General features: G+C 36.0%; 1 protein-coding gene across 1 annotated transcript in view; it reads left to right on the plus strand.

Moving 5' to 3' along the window:
* Window positions 1-24291, plus strand: part of DPY19L1 (dpy-19-like 1 (C. elegans)) — a 117932-nt gene that overhangs the window by 58505 nt on the left and 35136 nt on the right. The window contains exons 8-10 of the mRNA XM_011973072.1: window positions 16713-16804; window positions 20779-20878; window positions 23302-23379. Of these exons, the coding sequence (XP_011828462.1) occupies window positions 16713-16804; window positions 20779-20878; window positions 23302-23379 (270 nt within the window). The remainder of the gene's footprint in view (window positions 1-16712; window positions 16805-20778; window positions 20879-23301; window positions 23380-24291) is intronic.

The following is a 24291-nucleotide window of genomic DNA, read 5'->3' on the forward strand; positions in this document are numbered from 1 at the left end:
TTTTTTGAGACAGAGTTTCTTTTTGTTGCCCAGTCGGGAGTGCAGTGGTAGATCATAGCTCACTGCAGCCTCAAAACTCCTGGGGTCAGGTGATCCTCCTGCCTCAGAATCAGCTTCCAGAGTTGGTGGGACTACAGGAGCTCATCACCACACTCTTAAAATTTTTTTAAAATTTTTTATAGAGATGCAATCTTTCTTTGTTGCCCAGGCTGGTCTCTAATTCCTGGCCTCAAGCAGTCCTCCTGCCTTGGTCTCCCAAAGTGTTGGGATTACAGGTGTGAGCCACCTCACCTACCCTCAAGTATCAATTGTTTGTATAATTTTAAAACTGTGAAAGCTAACGTTTTAGTTATAATAGAAGTAGGCGGTAATCGATACCACTTTCTTTTGTAGGGATAACTTTTTGTTGCAGGAGCTACACAGTATATTCTTATTTTAATGTATTAACATTTGATACTCTTTTAAGTACTTTTTGCAAAATATTTGAGTGTTTAAGGGCTTTCTAAAGAGAACAGTATTGTAAAAAATATAGACTCTGGATCCAGGTTGCCTGGGTTCAAATCCTGACTGCTATTTAGTGGCTCTGTGACCTGAGCAAGTCATTTAATCTCTCTTTGCCTTAGTTTCCTCTTTGTAAATGAGCATAATGATGTTACCCACCTCGTAGGATTATTGCAGAGACTAAGTAAATTCATATGTGTAAATACCTAGAACAATGTTTGGCACATGGTAGCTGCTCTGTAATTGTTAGCTTGTATTATTACTGTTATTGACTAATTAGCTTAGTTTAAATTCTAATATAAATTCAGAGTGTCACGTTTCTAGATTAATCATAGTTGTAAATGAATTTCTAATACATCTCTCTGTAGATTTCTTTCATGATAAATTTTTGTATGAGGGAGAAAAGAATAAAGGTCAGCTTGCTTTGTGTGAAGTGACTTTGTCCTTCCACGCATTTTATACACTCAGTGCCTGCTGTATTTGAATATGCACATGTTTTAACATGTGCTATAAGAGTAATCATCTCCAAACATAATGCAGAGTCAATGCTGGACTTCTTTTAGTCAGCGAGTTACTAATGGATACTTAGCTAATATGTTCTTAGTATTTAGAATCACAGAAATGTAAAGCTAGAGTATTTGACAACTGGTTGCAACATGACATCAGTTAATTGGTATAGTATGTGTTTAAAAAAAAAAAAAAAGTTTTGGCTTTTCCTGACTGTGGATCCTGCACATTGTGATACTGTGGGCCATGAAGCACTTTGAACCACAGATTCTGTGAGAATGACCTAAGAAATGGGGAAATAACCTTTTAATAATGGAAGAAAGAAGCATTGTGTGTTAACAATGAGGTGTCAGAGGAAAGAGGTTATTCAAAATTTTGGAACCTAGACCACCAGGAAGACCACTGTATGTAAAGCGCAAAGGTCTATCGTGCTACCCTCCGTGTATACCATGGTTTTTAATTCTTGGTCTTATGTTTTCTTATAATTTTGAATCTCATGTGGCTTGAACAACATTCCTTACAAAGTTTTCTTAAATTTTAACAGTGGGATTCAGACTATTCAGTTGGCTTTTCAGGCTGATGAATTGTCTTTTTGATACTTTTCAGCTACTTGGTATAGCTGAAAAGCATGCTTAGACATCACTTTTTTTAGGAAAAGGTAAACTGAATATCATTGGAATTAGAATTTCAGTTTTACTGAAAGAAGTAGATAATTTTACTTGCATGTAAAATTACTGGTGAAAATACAGGTAATGTCATTAAAATTGAGAACATAAACTGCAGTTTTGGGTAAAATATTGGTGAAAACTCAACATATTTTGGTTTTAGGTAATGAGATTTTCAGACTCTATTTTTTTCTGATTTTTAAGCATACACTTTTTCTATAGACAGAAATATTTATTCTGGTAGTACCTATTTATGTATTTAGTGAGCTTTTATAGAGCATTGCTCTCTGGAAATGCTAGTGGGTTACTAATTGGTACCTTACTTTCTTAGGAGAGTTACTTTGGTCACATGAGTGACTGGTTTATATTGCAAAGAATAGTTCTGAATTGTTACTTACATTTAAGTTCTATTTCCATTATTTAGTTTGCTCTGTACTAGATGCTAAGATAGCATAGGTATACTTTTTTAAAATTTTCTTTTTCCTCCTGTGATTTTATAAGGGAAACATTTTGCCTGAACAAAGCAGTTATAAAATGTGTAGCATGAATAGCTTAATCAATTATTAAATAAATAATTTAAAACACATTTAAAACCTTCAAATCTGAAACTTGTAAAATGCAATAAAAGGTCTTATAGTAATGATCAGTAATGTTGAGGTTGTACATTTTATATTAAAAACTATGCAGATATTTTCATTGATCAAGCTTCTTTAGTAAATTTCATTCTGTTGCAACTGAGAATTTTTGCAAAGATGAAAGCTAGCAATTTCGTTTTGCCTTTAGAATGTTTTCTTTTACAGTATGCACACAACATGTGTTGATGGTGCAAGGTTTTGGCCTGCTGATTGGAAAGCACATGAATGTGTATTAAGAAAAACCTGAATACAGTATTTTTCTCCAATTTTTTGATTGTTAGAAATTCTTTTTTTGTGAAATAGGATTGTTTAGCTTTTTCATAAGATTAAAAAAATTATTGTGAAGCATGATTGATGCTGTTTCATGTAAAACATGTTCACATATATAAAGATGTACACATATGAAGAGGAAATTCCTTACTTTGTATTTTTTAAAAATAAATACTTTTTTAAAAAGTAATTCAAAGTAAATGAAAGGATTGCCCCCAAAAGTACTTCAAAGTAGATGAACGGATTGCCTCCAAAAGTAATTGAAAGTGAATGAAAGGATTGCTTTGGGGTTCATCTCTAGTTAAACCATTTTTATGGCCTACAACATATTTCTGACCCATATTTCTTAAATATTTTTGCACTGAACTGAGACTAAACTATAAACATACATGTTCCTAATTACTCATTGACATAGTTATGCCATTTGTAGAAGATTTGGAAAAGAATTCTTAGAACACTTTGAAAACAATCTCATTAATCCTTATTCTTATATGGTAGATATATAGTAAGTATCCCAATATCATAAAAATGGAAGCACTTAAACATTAAGTGATTGGCTCAAGGTTACCCAGCGGGGAGATGATTTTATATATTTGTATTTTAAAAAATTATTTGTTTTAACTTACAAATAATTGTAGATATTAATGGGGTACAATGTGATGTTTCGATTTATGTATACATTGTAGAGAGAGTCAGTCAAGCAAGTTAACATATGTATTCCCTCACCAAGTTAGCATTTTTTGAGGTGAGGATGCTAAAAATCTCTTAGCAATTTCAAAATATGCAATACATTAACTGTAGTCACCAAGTGGAGCATTAAAACTTACTCCTCCTGCCCAACTGAAACTTCATATCCTTGGATGATATCCCCATTACCCCGCTCTCCCCTGAGCCTCTGGTAACTACTTTTCTGTTCTCTGTTTCTGTGAGAATGACTTTTAGATTCCACGTATAATTGATATCATACAGTATTTGACTTCCTGTGCTTGGTTTATTTCACTGAGCATAGTATCTTTCAGTTCCATTCATAGTGTCTCAAATGACATAATTTCCTTCTTTTTTTAAGGTTCTGTCATATTCCATTGTGTATGTATAGCACATTTTCCTGATTCATTAATCTCTTTATGGAAACTTAGGGTTGCTTGGCTATTGTGAATAATGCTGAAATGAACATGGGAGTGCAGATATCTCTGATGTACTGATTTCAGTTCCTTTGGATATGTACTCTGAAGTGGGATTGCCAATTCTATTTTTAGTGTTTTTGAGGAAACTTACATGGTTTTCTAAAATGACTGTATGAATTTACATTCCTACCAATAGTGTGCAAGAGTTCCCTTTTTTCCACATCCTCTCCAACACTTATCATTTGTCTTTTTTGATAATAGCCATTCTAACAGGTGTAGGTTGATATCTCATTTTGGTTTTAATTTGAATTTCCCCTATGATTTGAGAAGCTGAGCATTTTTTTCCTATATCTGCTGGCCATTTGTATCTTTCCTTTTGAGAAATAACTTCAGATTCTTTGCCCGTTTTAAAAATGGAGTTGTTTTCTTGCTGTTATTTGAGTACCTTATATATTTTGAATATTGGCCCCTTATCAGAGGCATCGTTTGCAGTTGTTTTCTCCCAGTCCTCAGGTTGACTCTACACTCTGTTCATTATTTCCTTTGTTGTGCAGAAGCATTTTAGTTTGACGCAATCCTATGTGGCTATTTTTGCTTTCCTTGCCGGTGCTTTTGCAGTCTTATCCAAGAAATCATTGCCCAGATCAATATTGCACATCTTTTTGCAGAGAGAGGATTACAAGTTTCCTGATTCCCCATTAATCTCTCCAAACACGAAACTCTTCAGTAGGGGAGTAGCATTACAAAGAAGACATCACTATAATTTATCTTTTACAAATGAAAGGTGCAGAGACCTTTTTTTGCCAATTTGTGGACCTCTTACTTCGTTTTTCTTTCATTCTTTCTTCCCTTCTTTCCGGTGTTGGTAAGGTTTTGGCCTGCTGTACACCAGATACTTTTTGATACTTGAGATGTATAAGTAAAACAAAGACTCCTATCCTTGTGGATAATCATGTGAATGATGTGGGATAATCTTCTGCCTTAAAGCAGGAGAATAACTGGCTTATTTGGGCAATAGCAAGGAGGAGCAGAGAGTGATAGCAGATAAGGTCAGGCAGTTAATAATTGGAGGTAGGATAGAGTGAGAGCAGATTTCTGTAGGTCATTGTAGGGTCTATTTGGAGTGGATGGAATGCCTCTAGAGGATGATGACTAGTAGAATGACATGATTTAAATTATGTTTTACATGAATTTAGGAAACTGTGTAAGTACAAGATGTATAATTTTATGAAGGCTATTCACTGGTATGTCTATGGATTTATGAACTTATTATATTAAACTTACAGTAACTTCAGAAGTTCAATAAAAACAGAGTGTGTTAATCTTAGCAGCATATCTGCTGATGTAAATTTGAAAAGCAGTCTACAATGGAAAAGTGGCCTACAACATCTTTTATGACCTTGCCCCAGCTGGATTTCTGGTTTTGTCTCACATCACTCTTCAGGCTATTTTTGTTTGTTTTGCTCCAGCCCTATTGGCCCTTCTTTCTCCAGTTCCTGGAAAGGTGTATTCCTTTTCCTTCCTCAGGGCCTTTGCACACGCTGTTTCCTATGCTTTGTATACACCTCTGCCCCCCTCATCTTGACCTGTGCCTAATTAACTCCTAGTCATCCTTCACAACTGGGCATTTCAGGTTACATCTCAATGGTGTTCTTAATTTCTTCCTGCAGATCTGAATTTCCATCTGACATAGTTTCTCTTTAATTTTAATAATTTTATTTAGCATTGTGATAAAGATCTCCCAAGAAGTCCCTTAGTTTTTGTCTGTCTAAAAATGTTATCTTGCCTTCATTTTTTGAAGTATATGTTTGCTGATTAAGAATTATAGGTTGATAGCTTTACCTTTCAGCACTTTTAAGATGCCATTCCATTATCTTCTGGCTTCCACTGTTTTATAAGAATTTCGCTATAATTCTTACTGTTGTTCCTCTGAATATAATGTGTCTTCTCTGTTGTTCAAAGATTTTCAGTATGTGTTTGGATTTTATTGGTTTGATGGTGGTAAACCTAGACGTGTTTTGTTCATCGAACACTTTTATGGGTTGGTTTTTATTTTTAATCAGTTTTGGAAAATTTCTAGCCAAGATCTTCTTTTTAAATACTTTATTTTCCCCATTCTTCCTCTCTTCTCCTTTGGGGATTCTAATTACATGTATGTTCAACTTTTAAAAAGTACTATCTCACAGATTTTTGACACTGTTCCTTTTTTTCCCATTTTTTTTCCTCTCTATTCCTCCCTTTGGATATTTTCTCTTACCATGTCTAGGAGTTGACGGATGCTTTATTCTGATGCATGCAGTCTGCTATCATCACTATCTGGTAAATTCCATTCCTTCCTTCCTTCCTTCCACCTTCCCTCCCTCCCTCTCTCTCTTCTTCCCTCTCTTCCTCCCTTCTTGCCTGCCTTCCCTCCTTCCCTACTTCCCTCTCTCCTTCTCTTTCTTTCTTTGTTCCTTCTTAGAATTTCCATTTTTTCCCTAGAGCCTCCATTTTTCTGTTGAAATTTCCTACCTCTTCATCTCACTAATATTTTTCTATACATTTTAAAATCTAATTATTGTAGTTATTTTAAAGTCTGTCTTCTAATGCCAACATCTACATTTTCTGGGAATTTAACTCCATTGACTGTTTTTTTCTCTTAATAATGGGTCATATTTTCCTGCTACTTTGCATGTCTCATAGCTTTTTATTTTATACAAGACAATTTCTGTAAAAGAATGATAAAGGTTGAACTAGATAATCATTTTTGCTTCAATTTCCCTAAAAAGGGAACATCTTCTTTTATGTCAAGCACCTAGTAAGAGAGACTGAGAATTTGGATCCCATATGAAGCCCTGCCAAGCAAGGCAGTAGTATAGTTTTAATTTGTTTTAGTTTACTTCCAGTTTCAAATGAACTACAGCGATCTCTTTTTTCTTTTCTTTTTTTTTTTTTAACTTTTTTTTTTTTATTATACTTTAAGTTCTAGGGTACATGTGCACAACGTGCAGGTTTGTTACATATGTATACTTGTGCCATGTTGGTGTGCTGCACCCATCAACTCGTCAGCACCCATCAACTCGTCATTTACATCAGGTATAACTCCCAATGCCATCCCTCCCCACTATCCCCTCCCCATAATAGGCTCCGGTGTGTGATGTTCCCCTTCCCGAGTCCAAGTGATCTCATTGATCAATTCCCACCTGTGAGTGAGAACATTCGGTGTTTGGTTTTCTGTTCTTGGCGATAGTTTGCTAAGAATGATGGTTTCCAGCTGCATCCATGTCCCTACAAAGAACACGAACTCATCCTTTTTTATGGCTGCTTATTATTCCATGGTGTATATGTGCCACATTTTCTTAATCCAGTCTGCCACTGATGGACATTTGGGTTGATTCCAAGTCTTTGCTATTGTGAATAGTGCCGCAGTAAACATACGCGTGCATGTGTCTTTATAGCAGCATGATTTATAATCCTTTGGGTATATACCCAGTAATGGGATGGCTGGGTCATATGGTATTTCTAGTTCTAGATCCTTGAGGAATCACCGTACTGTTTTCCACAATGGTTGAACCAGTTTACAATCCCACCTCCATCTCCAGCTTTCCAGGTGCTCAACTCAGGGGATGATTCCTTTGATCTCACCACTCTTTAAACTGGGAAGGGGTTAGTTTTCAGCTTTTTAGTTAATTTTAATCCATCTCCAGATTCAGCCATGGCAAGGCCCTGGAACCTAAGTGCTGTGTGAGATTGTGATCTCACTGGGTTCTGACTCTCCCCAACTCCTTTGTCTGCCAGATTCATATGTGTGTATGTCTATGTGTGTCCCAGGTTGAGGGAGGGGTGGCTATCACAACAAATACTCATTTTTGTGTTTGTACCTTTTTCAGATTCTTGTTTATGTTGTTAGAATTTGTTTGGTTCCAGCAAAGACTCTCTGCCTGTGGCAGATCCGTACCTAAATTATGCAATTGTTCCCAGGTGTGACGGTAGGGCCAACAGCTTCACTTGGGCTATGTCTAGTTCCACTGTAAATCTTGTACTAAAAAGGCAGTACAAGAAAAGTCCATTTTTCTCTACTGTTTTTTCTCCAGCTTTTTATTTTGAACAAATTGAAACTTACAGAAATGCTCTAGATTCACTTTCATTTACCAGTTTTAATATTTTGACACATTTGCTGTCTCTGTTATACAAACACTGACACAGACATTTTTCTAATCCATTTGAAAATGAGCTGTAGATACGATGTCTCACCCCTAAATACTTCAGAATATGTTGCCTAAAAGCAAGACATTCTCCTACATAATCATAATACTGTTATCATACTTGAGAAATTTAACACCAATAATTATACAATAATATCTTAATACAGCCCATATTCTCATTTTCATAGTTTATTCCCATAAATTCTTTGATACTTTTATTTTGGATCCAGAATCTGATTAAGGATCGTACATTGCATTTAGTTGTTATTTTACTTAGAAAAGTTTATCTCAAACGGTTTCTCTTTTTTTTCATGGCATTAACGTTTTTGAGGAGTCTAATTATTTTGTAGAGGTCTGACAATTTGGATTTGTCTGATTGTTTCCTCATTAATAGATTCAGATTAGACTTTTATTTTATTTTATTTTATTTTATTTTATTTTATTTTGAGACAGGGTCTCACTCTGTTGCCCAGACTGGAGTGCAGTGGCATAGTTTTGGCTCACTGTAGTCTCTGCCTGCCAGGTTCAAGCGATTCTCATGCCCTCAGCCTCCCGAGTAGCTGGGATTACAGGTGTGTGCCACCTCACCTGGCTAATTTTTATACTTTTATTAGAGACAGGGTTTCGCCATGTTGACCAGGCTGGTCTTGAACTCCTGACCTCAAGTAATCTGCCTGCCTCGGCTTCCCAAAGTGTTGGGATTACAGGCGTGAGCCACCACACCCAGCCAGATTAGACATTTTAATGAAGAATGTGGCACATATGATGTGTCCTTTTCTTTGCATTACCTCTGGAGGCATGCAAAACCAATTTGTCCCATTATTGAATTTACTAAGTTAAATCACATGGTTAAGGTGGTATTTGTCATATGTCTCTATTATAAAAATGCCCTTTTTCCTTTTAATTAATAGCTGAAATGTGGGATGATACTTTGAGACACCTGAGTATCCTCTTCTCCCATAACATTTACCAACTGATTATGCATCCACTGATGATCCTTGCCTGAATTAGTTATTACATTAGCCATTGCAAATTATAATTTTCTAATTCTGCCATTTCATCTACATTTAATGGTGTTCTATAAAGATAAATCCCTTCTCCTGCCATTTTCTTTTATTATATATGCATAGGATTTTTTTTTTATTCAATGTTTTATAATCATCGCAATTCTTTTTGATGCTCCCATTGTCACAAATTTGTCTGGTAGTAGTCTCCCCACCTTTTAATGATATATAATTTTCATACATTTACATTTGCATATTTTAATTGTTCAGTGGATCTTTGCATATGTATACAATCTTGTATCCAGGAACTAGATCAATGTATAGACTATTTCCAGCCCCCAACCAGGCTCACCTCTGTTCCTGTCCAATCTGTATCCCTCCCCATCCTTCAAAACAGGTAGCCACTCTTCTGTCTCTATCACTGTTGATTAGTTTTGCCTATTTGGAAGTTCATATGAGTGGAGTCATACTTTCTTATGCCTGACGTCTTTCTCTCAACAGATGTCTGTGATATGTATCCACATTGTTTTCCAAAGTGCTTGTACCAGTTTTCACTCCCATTGGCAATGTACAAGAATTCCAATTTCTTCTGTCAATACATCCATGTCAGTGCTTGGCACTGGCAGTCCTCTTAATTACAGTCATTCGGATGTGTGAAATGGTACCTTATAGTGGGTTTTGTTTGCGTTTTCCTGATGAGTAATGATATTGAGCACCTTTTAATATGGCTTATCATATTTAGATATTCTCTTTTGTTTAATACCTAAGTCTTTACCCATTAAAAAATACTTGGGTTATTTTATTCATATATGGGAACTCTTTGTCTGCAAGTATATATATGTTCTGCAAGTCACTTCTCACCACTTATGACCTGTCTTTTCATCTTTTTGGGTTTTGTGATTTTTATCTTTGTGTACATGATCTTTTGGGGGTTTGTTGATGAAGAAGTTCTTAATTTTCGTGGAGTTCCATTTATCAATCTCTTATGTTTAGTCCTTTTTGTGTCTGATTAAAAAAATCTTTGCCTACTGTAGGTCATAAAGATTTTCTCATATTTTCTTTTAGAAGCTTGAAGAAAATATAAGGGAAAACCTTGGTGTAGCTTTCACATTTTGGTTTGTAATCTGTCTAGAATCTTGTATACAGTATGAAAGAGGTTCCAGATTCCTTCCTCCCTTACCCCACCCCAAATAGGATGCCCAGTTAACTTAGTACGTTTTTGTTAAAAAGAAAATTTTTCCCTGCTGAATTGTAGTGGGCCTTGTGTCATAAATAAAATGACTATATAGTTTTGGATTTATTTTTGCACCTCAATTATGTGCTATTAGTCTGTTTATCTTCAAGCCAGTATCACACTGCCTTAAATATTGTAGCTTTATAAGTTTAATATCTGATAGTGAAGATCTCCAACCTTGTTCTTCGTCAATATTGCCATAGCTATTCCAGGTCCTTTGTGTTTCCATACAAATTTTAGAATCAGTTTGTCACTACTCCCCTCTCTTTCAACACATATACAACCTGCTGGTTAATCTCTAGATTAATTTAGAATGGACATTCCTGAATATACTAAATCTTCCAATCCATAAACATAGGTTTATATTCGTCTCCTTTAATTCCTTTCAGCAATGTTTTATGTTTTGCACATATTTTATTAATCTCTAGATATTTTATGATTTTGGCACTATTTTCTGCCCTTTTAATATATCTCATTGGTGTCTGAACACTTCCTTTCAAATACAAAAAGGTTCCAGAAACAAATTATTCTGTAATACACACAAAATTGTTTCAGAGTTACTGCACTAATGTCATTACCAATAACAAACCTGCCAAGTATGATTCAGTATTTCTCTAGTTATTTTTCTCCTGTGAGTATATTCTACTAAGGAGGTGTAGTCAGAGTATAAAAGTTAAACAATTCAGAAGCAACCTGAATTGTTTTTATTTCTCCATGTTGTATTATCATTTTGATAGTGCAATTTGAATCTTTTGTTTCTGTTTCTACTTATATTGCCTTTATATCTTGGCTAATGCTTTCATTTTGTAGTCAGAATTTTGGTTATGTTGATAATCTTGAGCAGTGTAGTTTATAACCGCATGATAAAGGTGGTAGAGGTGACATTGATAACATCTTGCCAGATATATTTTCTATTTTAGATGAGTAAGCAATGGTCAAGTTCGAGTCTTTGCAACAATGGGTGGAGACATGGAGGTGTACTCACTGGTTTTTCAACAAAGTTGACTGCTTTCATAGAGGTTTTTTGTAAATTTAGGATAGGATGTAATGATATCTTAGATTTTCAGAGACAAAAAGATCAATGTTTTCTGTCATACAACCAGCTGAAATTTTTTATAAAGATACTACAGTTTAAAATAGCATTTACATATCACTGACACATTAAACTCTGTGTGAGCCAAAATTGTACTGTAAGTTCAGATTGAAATATGTAACTGGTTAATCGAGCGGCTTATCTGTACGGGCTGTGCATAATCTGAAAATCTGAAGTCTGAAATACTCCAAAAGTCTTAAAACTTTTTGAATGCCAACATAACTCTCAAAGGAAATTCTCACTGGAGCATTTCAGATTCTGGTTTTTTTTTTTTGGATTAGAGATGCTCAACCAGTAATTAAAATGCAAATATTCCTAAATTTGAAAAACTGAAATCCAACCAACACTTCTGGTCACAGCATTTTGGATAAGAAATACTCAACCTATGTATGGTACAAAAATAGACCAAAACTCCAAGAAAGCAACCAGGCTTACTTATTATCAAGATACAGCGCCCTGAGATCCTCAAAGCCTACTCCAAACTAAAAGTCTTCCTAGATAATAGGACTGCCATAAGTAGCATCAAACAGAAGATGTTCAAGCCATGTCTCTTAAACCTAGCATTTTTGTGGTTCTATGTGGATAGCAGAATTAGCAGGATTCTTAACAACTATAACATTCTCTGAAGAGAGGTAGCATAACCTTCATAGTGCCAGCAATCTTTTAAGGAAGCACTCATATAGTGTTTGAAGCATTATTATAGTTAATATTAAGCAATATAAAGCAATAGTATAGTCAATAAAGAAAAGCAGCAGTCAGAGGTAGGTAATTTGTTTTAAACCCAAACATTATAGTAGCAAGTTAGGATTGATCCAGCAAATAGTAACTCTAGTAAAAACTCTTGGAATAAATCTTAAACATGATCTGTTTGATACTAATACTAACCACAATTTGTGACTCACTAGTCAGTTGTTCTATTTATTTTGAAGTTATGAAGATAAATCAATTAGATTATGCTGTATTTCCAATATTGTAAGTTAATAGATTGAAAACAGAGATTGAAAAATTAAGCTGTTTTTGAGATTCCTTAGTTATTGATTCTTGAGTGAATGATTAAAAATTATTATGCAGAAAATAAAAGCCTGTTGTTAATATCTACACAGTATTATGTTGCAATATAATCAGTGTTATGAAATGTGTGCTAAAAATTATATACTAGATGATTGCAGTTTATGCAATTAAGATTTTTATTGAATTTATTTTCACAGTAAGTGAATTTCTTGTACTTAAAGATAACATACATTTGTATAACCCTTTTTTGAAGCAGTTCACATGTATATTTCCTTTAAATCTCAAATTTCAAAATAATGCCTTTAAAAAGCATTGACATTTTAAACTGTCACACTATTTTTATTTTACATTTAAAATTAGAGAGAAAGAAAAAATATTTACTTGTTGAAACATAAGGCATGACTAAATCAAATCTCTTCACTATTTTCAAAGTATATGAGGTCATCTGGAATGGCAATTATGTTTGTACCATATCTAGTAAAGCACGTTGTGTTACCAGAGAAACAATAGAAAGCACTTTCATGGACATTTGATTTCATGCACTCAGAATTTTGGAGGGAGAAGACCTTGCCCTTCATTACAGTCCTGTAATTGGGTTTTCTTGTCCCTACTTTCAGAGGATGTAATTCAGTTTTGGTGAACTGAGTGACTTCAGCTATTAAATGAAACAAATTCCTGAGAGATGATAATGTCATTGAATGTGGGTAACAAATGTGGGGGAAACGTCTGTATGAAGAAAATTCTCAAATTGCACATTGCATAGTTTGAATACTTGCTTGTTTGAATACTTGTTTTTGTGCAGAGACTGATGGCTTTACAAATTTTGATCATACAGGCATACTTCAGAGATATACAGGTTTAGGACCAGACTGGGGCAATAAAGTGAATACCATAATAAATCAAGTCATGCAAACTTTTTGGTTTTCCAGTGCATATAAAAGTTATGTTTACACTGTACTGTAGTCTGTTAAGTGTGAAATAGCATTATGTCTAAAAAACAATATACATACCGTAATTTAAAAATAGGTTGCTAATTCCAGCACTTTGGGAGGCTGAGGCAGGCAGATCGCCTGAGGTCAGGAGTTCAAGACCAGCCTGGTCAACATGGTAAAACCCTTTCTGTATTAAAAATACAAAAAAAATTAGCCGAGTGTGGTGGCGGGTGCCCGTAGTCCCAGCTACTCAGGAGGCTGAGGAGGGAGAATTGCTTGAACCCCGGAGGCGGAGGCTGCAGTGAGCTGAAATTGCACAACTGCACTCCAGCCTGGGCGGCAGAATGAAACTCCGTCTCAAAACAAATGAACAAACTGCCAATGATCATCTGAACCTTCAGCAAGTTGTTCAAATGGAGGGTCTTGCCTTGATGTTGATGGCTGCTGACAGAGGGGTTGCTGAGGATTGGGATAGCTGTGGCAATTTCTTAAAATAAGATAACAATGAAATTTGCTGTGTTGATTGATTCTTTCTTTCACGAAAGAGTCCTCTGTAGCATGTGATGCTGTTTGATAGCATTTTACCCACAGTAGAACTTTCAAAATTGGAGTCAGTCCTCTCAAACCCTGCCACTGCTATCGCAACTAAGTTTATGTCATATTCTAAATCCTTTGTTGTAATTTCAACAATGTTTACAGTATCTTCACCAGTAGTAGATCCCATTTCAAGAAATTTCAAGAAACCTCTCTTCTTTGCTCATTTAAGAAGCAACTCCTTATCCTTTAAGTTTTATCATGATATTACAGCAGTTCAGTCACATCTTCAGGCTCCACTTCTAGTTATCTTGCCATTTCTACCACATCTGCAGTTACCTCCTCCACTGAAGTCTTGAGCCCATCTAAGTCTCCCATGAGGATTGAAATAAACTTCTTCCAAAGTCCTATTAGTGATGATATTTTGACCTCCTCCCGTGAATCAGAATGATTTTCATGGTATCTGAAATAGTTAATCCATTCCGGATTTAAATTTCATTTTCCCAGACTCATCAGAGGAATCACTATGGCGACTAGAGCCTTATGAAACATATCTCTTAAATAATAAGACCTGAAAGTTGAAATGACTCCTTGCTTCATGGGCTGCAGAACAGATGCTGTGTTAGCAGGCATGAAACCAACATTAATCACTTCATCCGTCTCCACCCGAGCACTTGTGTAACCAAGTGCATTGCCAATGAGCAATAATATTTTGAAAAGAATCTTTTTTCTGAGCAGTAGGTCTCAAGAATGGGCTTAAAATATCCAGTCAATCATGCTAAAACAGATGTGCTGTCATCTAGGCTTGTTGCTCCATTTGTAGATCACGTGCAAAGTAGATTTAGTGTAATTCTTAAGGGTTCTAGGATTTTTAGAATGGTCAATGAATATTGACTTCAAGTTAGTCACTGGTTGTGTTAGGTCCTAACAAGAGAGTCAACCTGTCCTTTGATGTTTTGAAGCCAGCCACTGACTCCTCTCTGACTAGGAAAGTCCTAGATGACATCTTCTTCCAGTAGGAGGCTTTTTCATCTACACTGAAAATCTGTTGTTTAGTGCAGCCACCTGCCTCAGTTATGTTAGCTAGATCTTCTGGATAACTTGCAGCTTCTGCATCAGCATTGCTGTTTTACCTTGTACTTTTATCTTATGGAGATGGCTTCTTTCCTGAAACCTCATGAACCAACCTTTGCTAGTTCTGTAGCTTCCTCACCTCTCTCAGCTTTCATAGAATTGAAGAGAGTTAGGGTTTTGTTCTGGATTAGGCTTTGACTTAAGGAAATGTGGCTGGTTTGATCTTCCATCCAGAACATTAAAACTGTCTGCATATCATCTATAAGGTTGTTTTACTTTTAATTTCCTTCAATAATTTTTCTTTTGCATTCCAGACTGTTAGGCATAAGAGGCCTAGCTTTTGGCCTCTCTCAGATTTTGACGTGCCTTCTTCACTAAGTTCAATCCTTTCTAGCCTTTGACTTAAAGTGAGAGATGAACAACTCTTTCTATTAATTGAACACATAGAGGCCCTTTTAGGCTTATTAGTTTTCCTAATTTTAATATTATTGTGTCTCAGGGAATTTGGAGGCCTGTTGGGAGGGAGAGAAATTGGAGAGTGGCTGATCGGTGGAGCAGTTAGAACACACACATTTATCCATTAAGTTTGCCATCTTATTGGGCATGGTTCAAGGCACCTAAAGCAATTACAATTGTAATATCAGAGATTACTGATCACAGATCACCATAGCAGATATAGTAATAATGAAAAAGGTTGAAATATTGTGAAAATTACCAAAACGTGACACAGAGATGTGAAGTGACCACATGCTTTGGAAAAATGGCACTGATAGACTTGCTTGATGCAGGGTTGCCACAAACCTTCAATTTGTAACAGATGTTATCTGCAAAGCATGGTAAAGGGCAATGAAACGCAGTTTGCTTGTGTATCTTACTGTCAATCATACTGAACTCTCCAGTTAATCTAATAAACAGCTTTAAAAAATTGCATTCTAGTAACAACATTATACATTATCAGCAGACCTTTTCAATCTTTTCAGCATTCCCTTCTGGGAGTAGTTCATTCATAAATAGATATGTATGTCAGTTTCATAAAGGATGGTGAGCTTGGTAGAAAAGAGTAAACTGGCTCAGTCTTTTTATAGCAGTACTAGAAATATTCAGTAGTCTGAGGTAGAGCTAAAATATAGGAAACACTTATTTCTGACATGGTCTTTGTCATTCTGTGGAGTCTTAGATACCCCTGCTTGCATTGAAAGACATCATTATTTTAGTGTGACTTAATATCAGATTGCTTGTATTTAATTCTATGCTGTTTTCTGTTGATGGAAGGATGAACTTACTAATATGTTTAGTATATATACAGAAAAATGACATTATTACAACCGCGATAGTACATTGCTTAATTATGTCCAAAGTGAGCTTTTCAGAAAGGTTTTTGCTTAACAATTTTAGGACTTTTGTTACTTAATATGATTCTACCACCTACTTTTAAATATTTTGCAACCAAGGGGAGCTTAGGCAAAAAAGTAAAACCAAAAATGGAATATTCCTTTGTAGCAGCACTGAATGAAAATACTAAAATTGATGACTACAAAGAGTTCTCAAGTACTGGTTATGGATAGTTTTGCTGAAATTCATGGGAAAGAAGACAGACAATAGATAAATAATCAACTCAAAATATTCTGAAATTTGACAGAACATTTTCTTGCTGGTACTTTCCTCCCTTTTAAGATGTAGTTGCATCTTTTTTGGTATTTTTTTGTTGACAATTCATGATACTAATGCTTTACATGATCTTAAGCCACATGTTTCTCTGTCAGTAATATTTCTCACATGCTAGTTTTGCTGTTTATGGAATAAAGTCCAGTAGTTTGTTTTACAACACGCCATTTAAATTGTGTTCAAAATAATTTTATTTTATTTATAAATAGCAATTTTTCCTTGGAATGTCTGTCTTAGTAAATTTAGCAAGTGTACTATACTACGAATTTTTTTTTTCAGTGTACCCGTGTAATGTGGACACCACCTCTCCGTGAAAGCTTCTCATATCCGTTTCTTGTTCTTCAAATGTTGCTAGTGACTCATATTCTCAGGTAACCTTGACTTAACCTTATTTCTTTTTGCATTAAATAATTTAAACTAGAATTTCTTGATCTTCCATAATAAAGTCAACATAATAAAATAACCAATATGATGCTGTTGTTAGTAAAAATATTTTAAGAGTATAACTTAAAAATAGTACCAAAACCATTTCCTCTATCAGCCTTCTGTTCCTCTTCCTTTTTCTTTGTGGTCCACAGTGACTGCTTGAGAAGGAACACATTTACTTTCACTTCTCCTGTCGTTTCCACTTTCTCAAGTCTTCTTCTGTTACCAGTATAACCTCCTGAAAATGAGCAGAAAGAACGTAAAGGCTGGTCTTGTTATAGTGTATCCTGTAAGATACAATCCTTTGGGGCAAAGTGTAATTCACAGAATTCACACTTCTCTCCCTTTCTGCTGACAAATATTGAGCTGCCTTGCTTCAGAGGGTAAAAATGAAACCAAATGGGGGCTATGGAAAAATGGAACAAAGCATGATAAAAATCTGAAGATGACTCAGACCGATAACTCCCTTCAGTGATCCTCCGAATTCGGAAGAACTTTGTTGAAGTCTGTTATGCCAAACGCTTTGGGCAATCTATTTCCCTCTGAATGTTACAGCAAGCATAGAACCATCAATTTTAGTCTCCTACGTAGTAGTGTCTTTAGACAGACCTTTCATAGAACATGGGATGGGTAATGTTTTTAAAGTCTGTGTAGCTCTAGCTGTCTCCTAAACTCCTCTTTAATAGGGTTTAAAGCTTCTTTAGCACCTTCAAATAAGGTGAACCTCTATGAATTCATAACCTTTAGCTGTGTCCTGTTGGTTCTGAGGCACATTGAGCAACGGTCCCTTCTCAAACATCTCTGTAAGAAGTGTTGTGCTATTATAAGAGTCTTTGATTCACCACCACAGATGCTGTTTTTCCACATTCACATTCTTGACCATGGCTTTTTTCTCCAGTGTAGTGCAGACAGCAGACTATCAGTCTCTAGTTCCTTCCTGCTTTCCTACCTCTGCTCCTGTCTTAAATCCAGCGAAGGCAAACCTTTGATTCTTCTTTCACTCACTGATCCGATCTGTCCCTGAGTAGCTGTGCGGATGCTGCTCTGGGGACTGAGCGCTGCTTCCTTTAGTCCATCTGCACCATGGAAGGTAGTGTTAGTTTCCTGTTGCTGTGTAGCCAGTCACCACATACTGGGATCTACTGTCTTGGAGTTCTCTAGCTCCGAAGTTTTACAATCAGGGTATTGGAGGTGCTACACTCTTCCGGAGGGCGCAGAGTGGGAGGGGAGAGAATCAATTTTCTTGCCTTTTCTAGCTTCTAGAGGCTGCCTGCATTTCTTGGGAGACCGCCTGCCTTTCTTGGGAGACCGCCTGCATTTCTTAAGAGGCTGCCTGCATTTCTTGGGAGACCACCTGCATTTCTTGGGAGACCACCTGCATTTCTTGGGAGACCGCCTGCATTTCTTGGCTTGTGGCTCCTTCATCTTCAAAACCAGCAATGGTGGATTGGGTCCTTCTTTGTCAGTTCACTCCAACCTTCTCTTCAGCCTGTCTTCCACTTTTGAGTACCCTGTGGTTACATTGGGCCCACCTGGATAATCCAGGATATATTCCCTACTGTCAGGCCAGGTGATTAGTCATCTTCATTCCGTCTGCAGCCCTAGTTCCCCTTTGCCATGCAACATGACATGTTCACAGGTTCCAGGGATTAGGGCACAGATATTTTTGGAGGCCATTATTCTGCCTTCCAGGATGGGGCCTCTCCAGTTGCTGTTTCCTGCCTTTAAGAGCTGCCTTCTGTTGGATTCTTCTCTGTTTTTGGCTCCAGGTCCTTCTGTGACAAGCTTTTTATGTTTTCTTTAGTCTCTTATCATTGTCTTTTTCAGCTTTACCCACCTCTTCATACCTGTCTTTACTTTTTGCTGAAAAGTTTTAGAGAAATTTCCTTTCTTCAGAACCTTCTTCATTGTCTCTGTTTATATTCTGGTTGACATTTCCCTTCTCATATTCCTGGCCATCTGAAGCTGAATCAGATGCTGCTTTCATCACTCCTGGTTCAGATCCATCCCATCTTGGTCTTCCTCGCCATCTTCATTGGCAGCTTCTGATTGCGATGGCTTTCCTGGTTATGCTCCTTAGTTGGCATGGCTCCCTGCTTGCTTGGTGTGGCTGTGACTGCTTGCTTGGAAGTGTGGGCTTTCATTTTGCTTTCTTGGACACTGCAGTCTTTTTTCTGAAGGATAGCAACCTTCTCTCTATTGGCCATCTTCATCTTCTGATATTTCATCCTTCTTACTGACATTGTCTCCTTTGGAAGAGCAGCCATTTCCTTTAGTTCTTGGTTTCTACCTGTAGTTGACATATTGTGACATGAGAGGGAGGTGGTGGGTGGTGATGGCTTGGGGGAGCCAAGAAGAAGCTGAGCAGTGTTGATGCAGGCTGCAGTGCTGAGGATACTGTTATAAAACTGGAAAGGAGACTATTCCTTAATGCTAGGAATCATGTATAAATAAGGTTAGAGGTATATTTTAACAAATTGGTTTTGTCCAGTTTTGCATTTTAAGCATTTTTAGAAATTCAGTTTATATAATCACCTAATACTAGCACAGCTTAGCTTTTTCTTGATTGTTCTTAGCTTTTTTTTTTTTTTTTTAAATTATCCTTGGCAATATTTATGTTTCCATTTCTGTTGTCTTGGGTCAGAGCTATTTTGATCACCAATTGGATTTTCTTTGTTTTCTGTTCATTCCTATCTCCCCATAGTGCATTCTTTACCCAGCTGCCAGATTGGTACTAAATTCTGTTCAGAAATCTTAATGTCTCTTGTTACCCATAAAATGAAAATCAAATTTGGTATTCAAAAGCAGTAGAGAAAAGCTTTATTTTAGACAGTGGCTTTCAAACTTTTGGACTATGATCTATGAGAAATAAGAAATAAGTTTTACACTGTGGCTTAGAATACACATACGTGTATGCACACAACTGAAAAGTGTCACAGAATAGAACCGCTCGTATGTAGGATATAGTCATATATATTCTGTTTCACTCTGCTGATCTGCATTTTTAAATGCTAAATTTTATTCCATAAGTTGACTTCATAGCTCATTAAAAGGTTATCTGGAGTTTAAAAGTACTTTTGTTGGATTAAAATAGCAGAGAGGGATGTCCTTTGGGGAAGGGATACTTCCAGAAGTGAAGAAAGGCGTTTCGTAATGGTGCTCTATGCTCCAGGTAGGTTTGTCTAACCAGGATGTCTTTACTGTATCCAAGTTGCCTACACTCCATCACCTCAGTATATTAACATGCACACTGTGCTTCTGTGAAGATGGACATGTGTGGGGCTTTGCGTTGGCTTGCAGATTTAGGGGATAAAGTCATCTAAAATCTAAAATCTCCTAAAATCTCCTAAATTACAAGTCAGTACCATAGTGAGATCTCTGAAGATTGCTTCAGAATGGCCCCCATATCTTTTCCTCCACTTTTCTGTGTTCTCCTACCTGTGCCAGACCCAACTTTTTATCTCACAAGCGTACAAAATCTCTCTCAGCCACTTAGCTCTTATTCTACATTCTTGCACTAGTTGTCTGTGTAATACTTAGCACTTAAAATACACTGCTGTCATCTTTTCACAGGCATCTCCTGCCTTTCTAACCAATGAATCTGTTGAATCAGTATTTTTAAATATTCAGACATGGATTCACCAAAATATAATTTGAAAAAAATGTCCACGAATATACTGACCCAGCCACCCTCCGTCTGTCTGTGTTATTGTTAGCAATAATGGGTATTTACCTTTCAAAGAAAATTGTTGTAATTGAGTATCAGAAGGTATAATTTCTAACCCATTGGTTCATTTTATGTTTAGGTTGTGTTATAACCAGATCATATATATTTAGAGATTCTAATTTGCAGCAGTTTGGAGCCATGCTAGACTATTTTGTGTTTAAACTTACTAATACTTAATTTTATCTTTTCAAGGGCTACAAAACTTTATAAAGGAAGCTTGATTGCACTCTGCATTTCCAATGTGTTTTTCATGCTTCCTTGGCAGTTTGCCCAATTTGTACTTCTTACTCAGGTGAGCTGATTATATTTTAAGTTGTTTTAAGCTTAGCATGTTTGACTGTGTGAACTCATTTGCATAAAATTATAACTGAGATGTTCTATGATTCTGAGTCCTAAAACATTTTCTAGGAAAAATGTTTTTCTAAAACATTTTTTAGAAATGTTGAACAAAAGAAAGTTCAGGGTAGAGAAATATGTAGAATTATTTATTAATGATTGTTAATTATTTACTTCCTAACATAATGCATTTATTGAACTTAAATTTGTAAGAATGCTTATCTTTGTTATTCAGTATTGTTAATGTGCTTAAAAGAGGACTAGTGCTATAACTTTAAGTATTTCTCTTAAGTTATCTATAGTATTTCTCTTACATAAAATGTTTCTTTTATGAATAGTTGTGTACATTCTTGCACGTAGAATAAAGACACATAGGATTACAGGATAAATAGCTAACCAGTTCATCTCTTAAAAAATTCTCTCTACCAGTCTGGAAATTTATCTATTGTCTTTCCATGTACTCTTGCCCATTATAAATGGAGGTAGCTTGTTGAGAGAGGGAGTAAATTACATACTCATTTTTTCCCTGCCTACTATTTTTGTTGTTGTTGTTGTTGTACTGGTATATTTGTATAAAGCAGTTGAAGAGTTGCTTTTTTTGTTTTTTCTTTCTTTTTGAGATGGAGTCTTGCTCTGTCACCCAGGCTGGAGTGCAGTGGCATAATCTTGGCTCACTGCAACCCCCACCTCCCGGGTTCAAGCGATTCTCCTGCCTGAGCCTCCCAAGTAGCTGGGACCACAGGCGCCCACCACCACACCCAGCTAATTATTTGTATTTTTAGTAGAGACGAGTTTCACTGTTTTAGCTAGGATGGTCTCGATCTCCTGACCTCGTGATCCGCCTTCTTCGGCCTCCCAAAGTGCTGGGACTACAGGCGTGAGCCACCACGCCTGGCCACCGTTTAATATTTTTTAGAATGTCTTGCTTGGAAAATGAAGTTAGACTTGGATTTGAGTCCTAATTCTATTCAGTAGCCTTTTAATTTGGATAAAATAGTTAACTTTTCTTAGTTTAGGTTTTCTCATTTCTGAAATAGAGATAATAAAAGAACCTACTTTACTGGGTTGCAGATAGGACCAGATGAAGTAATGTATATGATTCTTAACACGGTACCTGGTACTTAGTAGGTTTCAGTAAAGTTAGTTGGTTTTATCATTATTTTAAAAAATAGGCTCTGTTTGTACTACTTTTTACTTTGATCTTGTCTTGTAGACTCGTTTGTGTAACTTAGTTTGATAACATTTTCAATCAGTTTCTGGTTTAAAATTGCCTCTGAGATTCTGTCTTTAAAATTCCACCCTGTAAATGTACTGTGTGTTGCTTAGCCCTTGGCCTGAAAAGGGAGCATTCTCATTGCTTCCTGATAGTGGACACCGCCTGCTTTTCTGTGGAGGTAAAGGGGACCTTATGTTGTGGGGCTTATGTTGAATAATAACACACACTTCCCCACAGTTGTTGTGTCATATCAGGCACCCCAAGAAATGCAGTATTCTCCATGGGTAACTCTGAATAAAGGGAAACTGTTGTTTTTCTCACTAATGGAAAAATTTGTTGTAGATTGCTTTAGAGATAAAAAACTTGATGAATGAAACTTAAGTTATATGTTTATTTTGCAATCTGTTTATGCTATGCTTTTGTAGTAGGACAGGGAGAATTTAATTTGAGTTGCTTTCTCTATGAGGAAGGGTGTAGAGGCGTTGTCTGACATATTACCTCTATGTAAGAGATACTGTATCATCATTTAATCAGTTCATCTAAATAATTCCAATACTCTTAGAATTATTGATATATAACATACAACTTTCTTCCAAATGGAAAAGAAAATTAAAAATACCTTTACAGCAAAAGTAGTCCATTTGAAATTGATAAATTTGATTATAACTAACTCTTGAATATTTGTATTAATGAAAGAACGCTAATGGAGATACTTGTAAAGAGTAACTGTCAAGCAGAAGTTAAGGTATTTTTATGCACACATGCATTGCATAATTATTTTTCAGTTTAATGTACCTTCCCCAATTATGTATTAGTTGTCATGTTATAATTACATTTTCATCTTTTTTGATTAGATAAGGCACTTTTTAATTGTACATGTTGACAGTGGGGTTGACCTGAAATTAAAATGAGTATTGTTTTGGACGATCGACAAAGTAGACAATTCACATGATTGAGAGAGCTGTGTATCAGAGAGAAAAATCAACCAATATTTTCTATATTAATATATTGACTATATTTAATGATAAATTGGCAGATAAAAGGAAAACAAAAGAACTCACTGTGTGTAGATATAAATCAGTTGAAACAACAATAAACATATTCTTCATTCTTGTGGCTGTTCATTTTATCTTTTTTACTTTTAATTTCTTTTTAAATTTCAGATTGCATCATTATTTGCAGTGTATGTTGTCGGGTACATTGATATATGTAAATTACGGAAGATCATTTATATACACATGGTAATAATTTTTTATTGTTCTTTTCCATTTAGTTTGCCCTTAAAATAAACTCCTAATTAATATTTGATTTGTGAATATTTGAAATGTTCACACATTGTGATATAATCAGCAGACCTTGTTTTGATAGACCACTCACAAATATTTAATTTGGGTCATATTATCTGATTGAAGTTGTGCCCAACTTATGCATTATCAGTAAAAGAAATAATTTATGAAACAGAACCTTGGGACTGATATATTATCCAGGAGTTGCCTGTTAAAAGTAGAAGGGCCCAACATGGTGGCTCACGCCTGTAATCCCAACACTTTTGAGAGGCCAAGGTGGGGTTCACTTGATGCCAGGAGTTTGAAACCAGCCTGGGCAACAGAGCCAGACCTCATCTCTACAAAATAAAAAATTTTAGCATGGTGACGCATGCCTATAGTACTAGCTACTTAGGAAGCTGGTGTGGGAGGATCGCATTAGTCCAGGAGGTTGAGACTGCAGTGAGCTATGATCACGCCACTGCACTCCAGCCTGGGCAACATAGCAGGACCATATCTTTACAAAAAAGTAAAAAAGTTCATTTACTGAGTGTCAACTATCCAGGCATGTGGAACACACCAGCATTCATATTACTACATTCTAACAGCATAGGGGAAAGAAGGAAGACAGAAGATAAATAATAAACATAGTAAATGGGTAAATTATGTAGGATGTTAGAAGGTGATAAGGATTTTAGGCGAGGTATGGTGGCTGGGGAAGTTGAGGCAAGAGGACATTTGAGCCCAGGAGTTTAATACCAGCCTGGGTGAGACCCCATCTCTGTAAAAAAAAAAAAATACAAAAAAAGATTTTAGAAGAAAGAAAAGGTCAGGGTAAGGCAGATCAGGAGCACCAAGATCAGGGGGTAGGAGATGGAAAAATCAAAT

This window comes from Mandrillus leucophaeus, unplaced genomic scaffold (assembly GCF_000951045.1).
Source record: "Mandrillus leucophaeus isolate KB7577 unplaced genomic scaffold, Mleu.le_1.0 Scaffold100, whole genome shotgun sequence".
Taxonomy (NCBI): Eukaryota; Metazoa; Chordata; class Mammalia; order Primates; family Cercopithecidae; genus Mandrillus; species Mandrillus leucophaeus.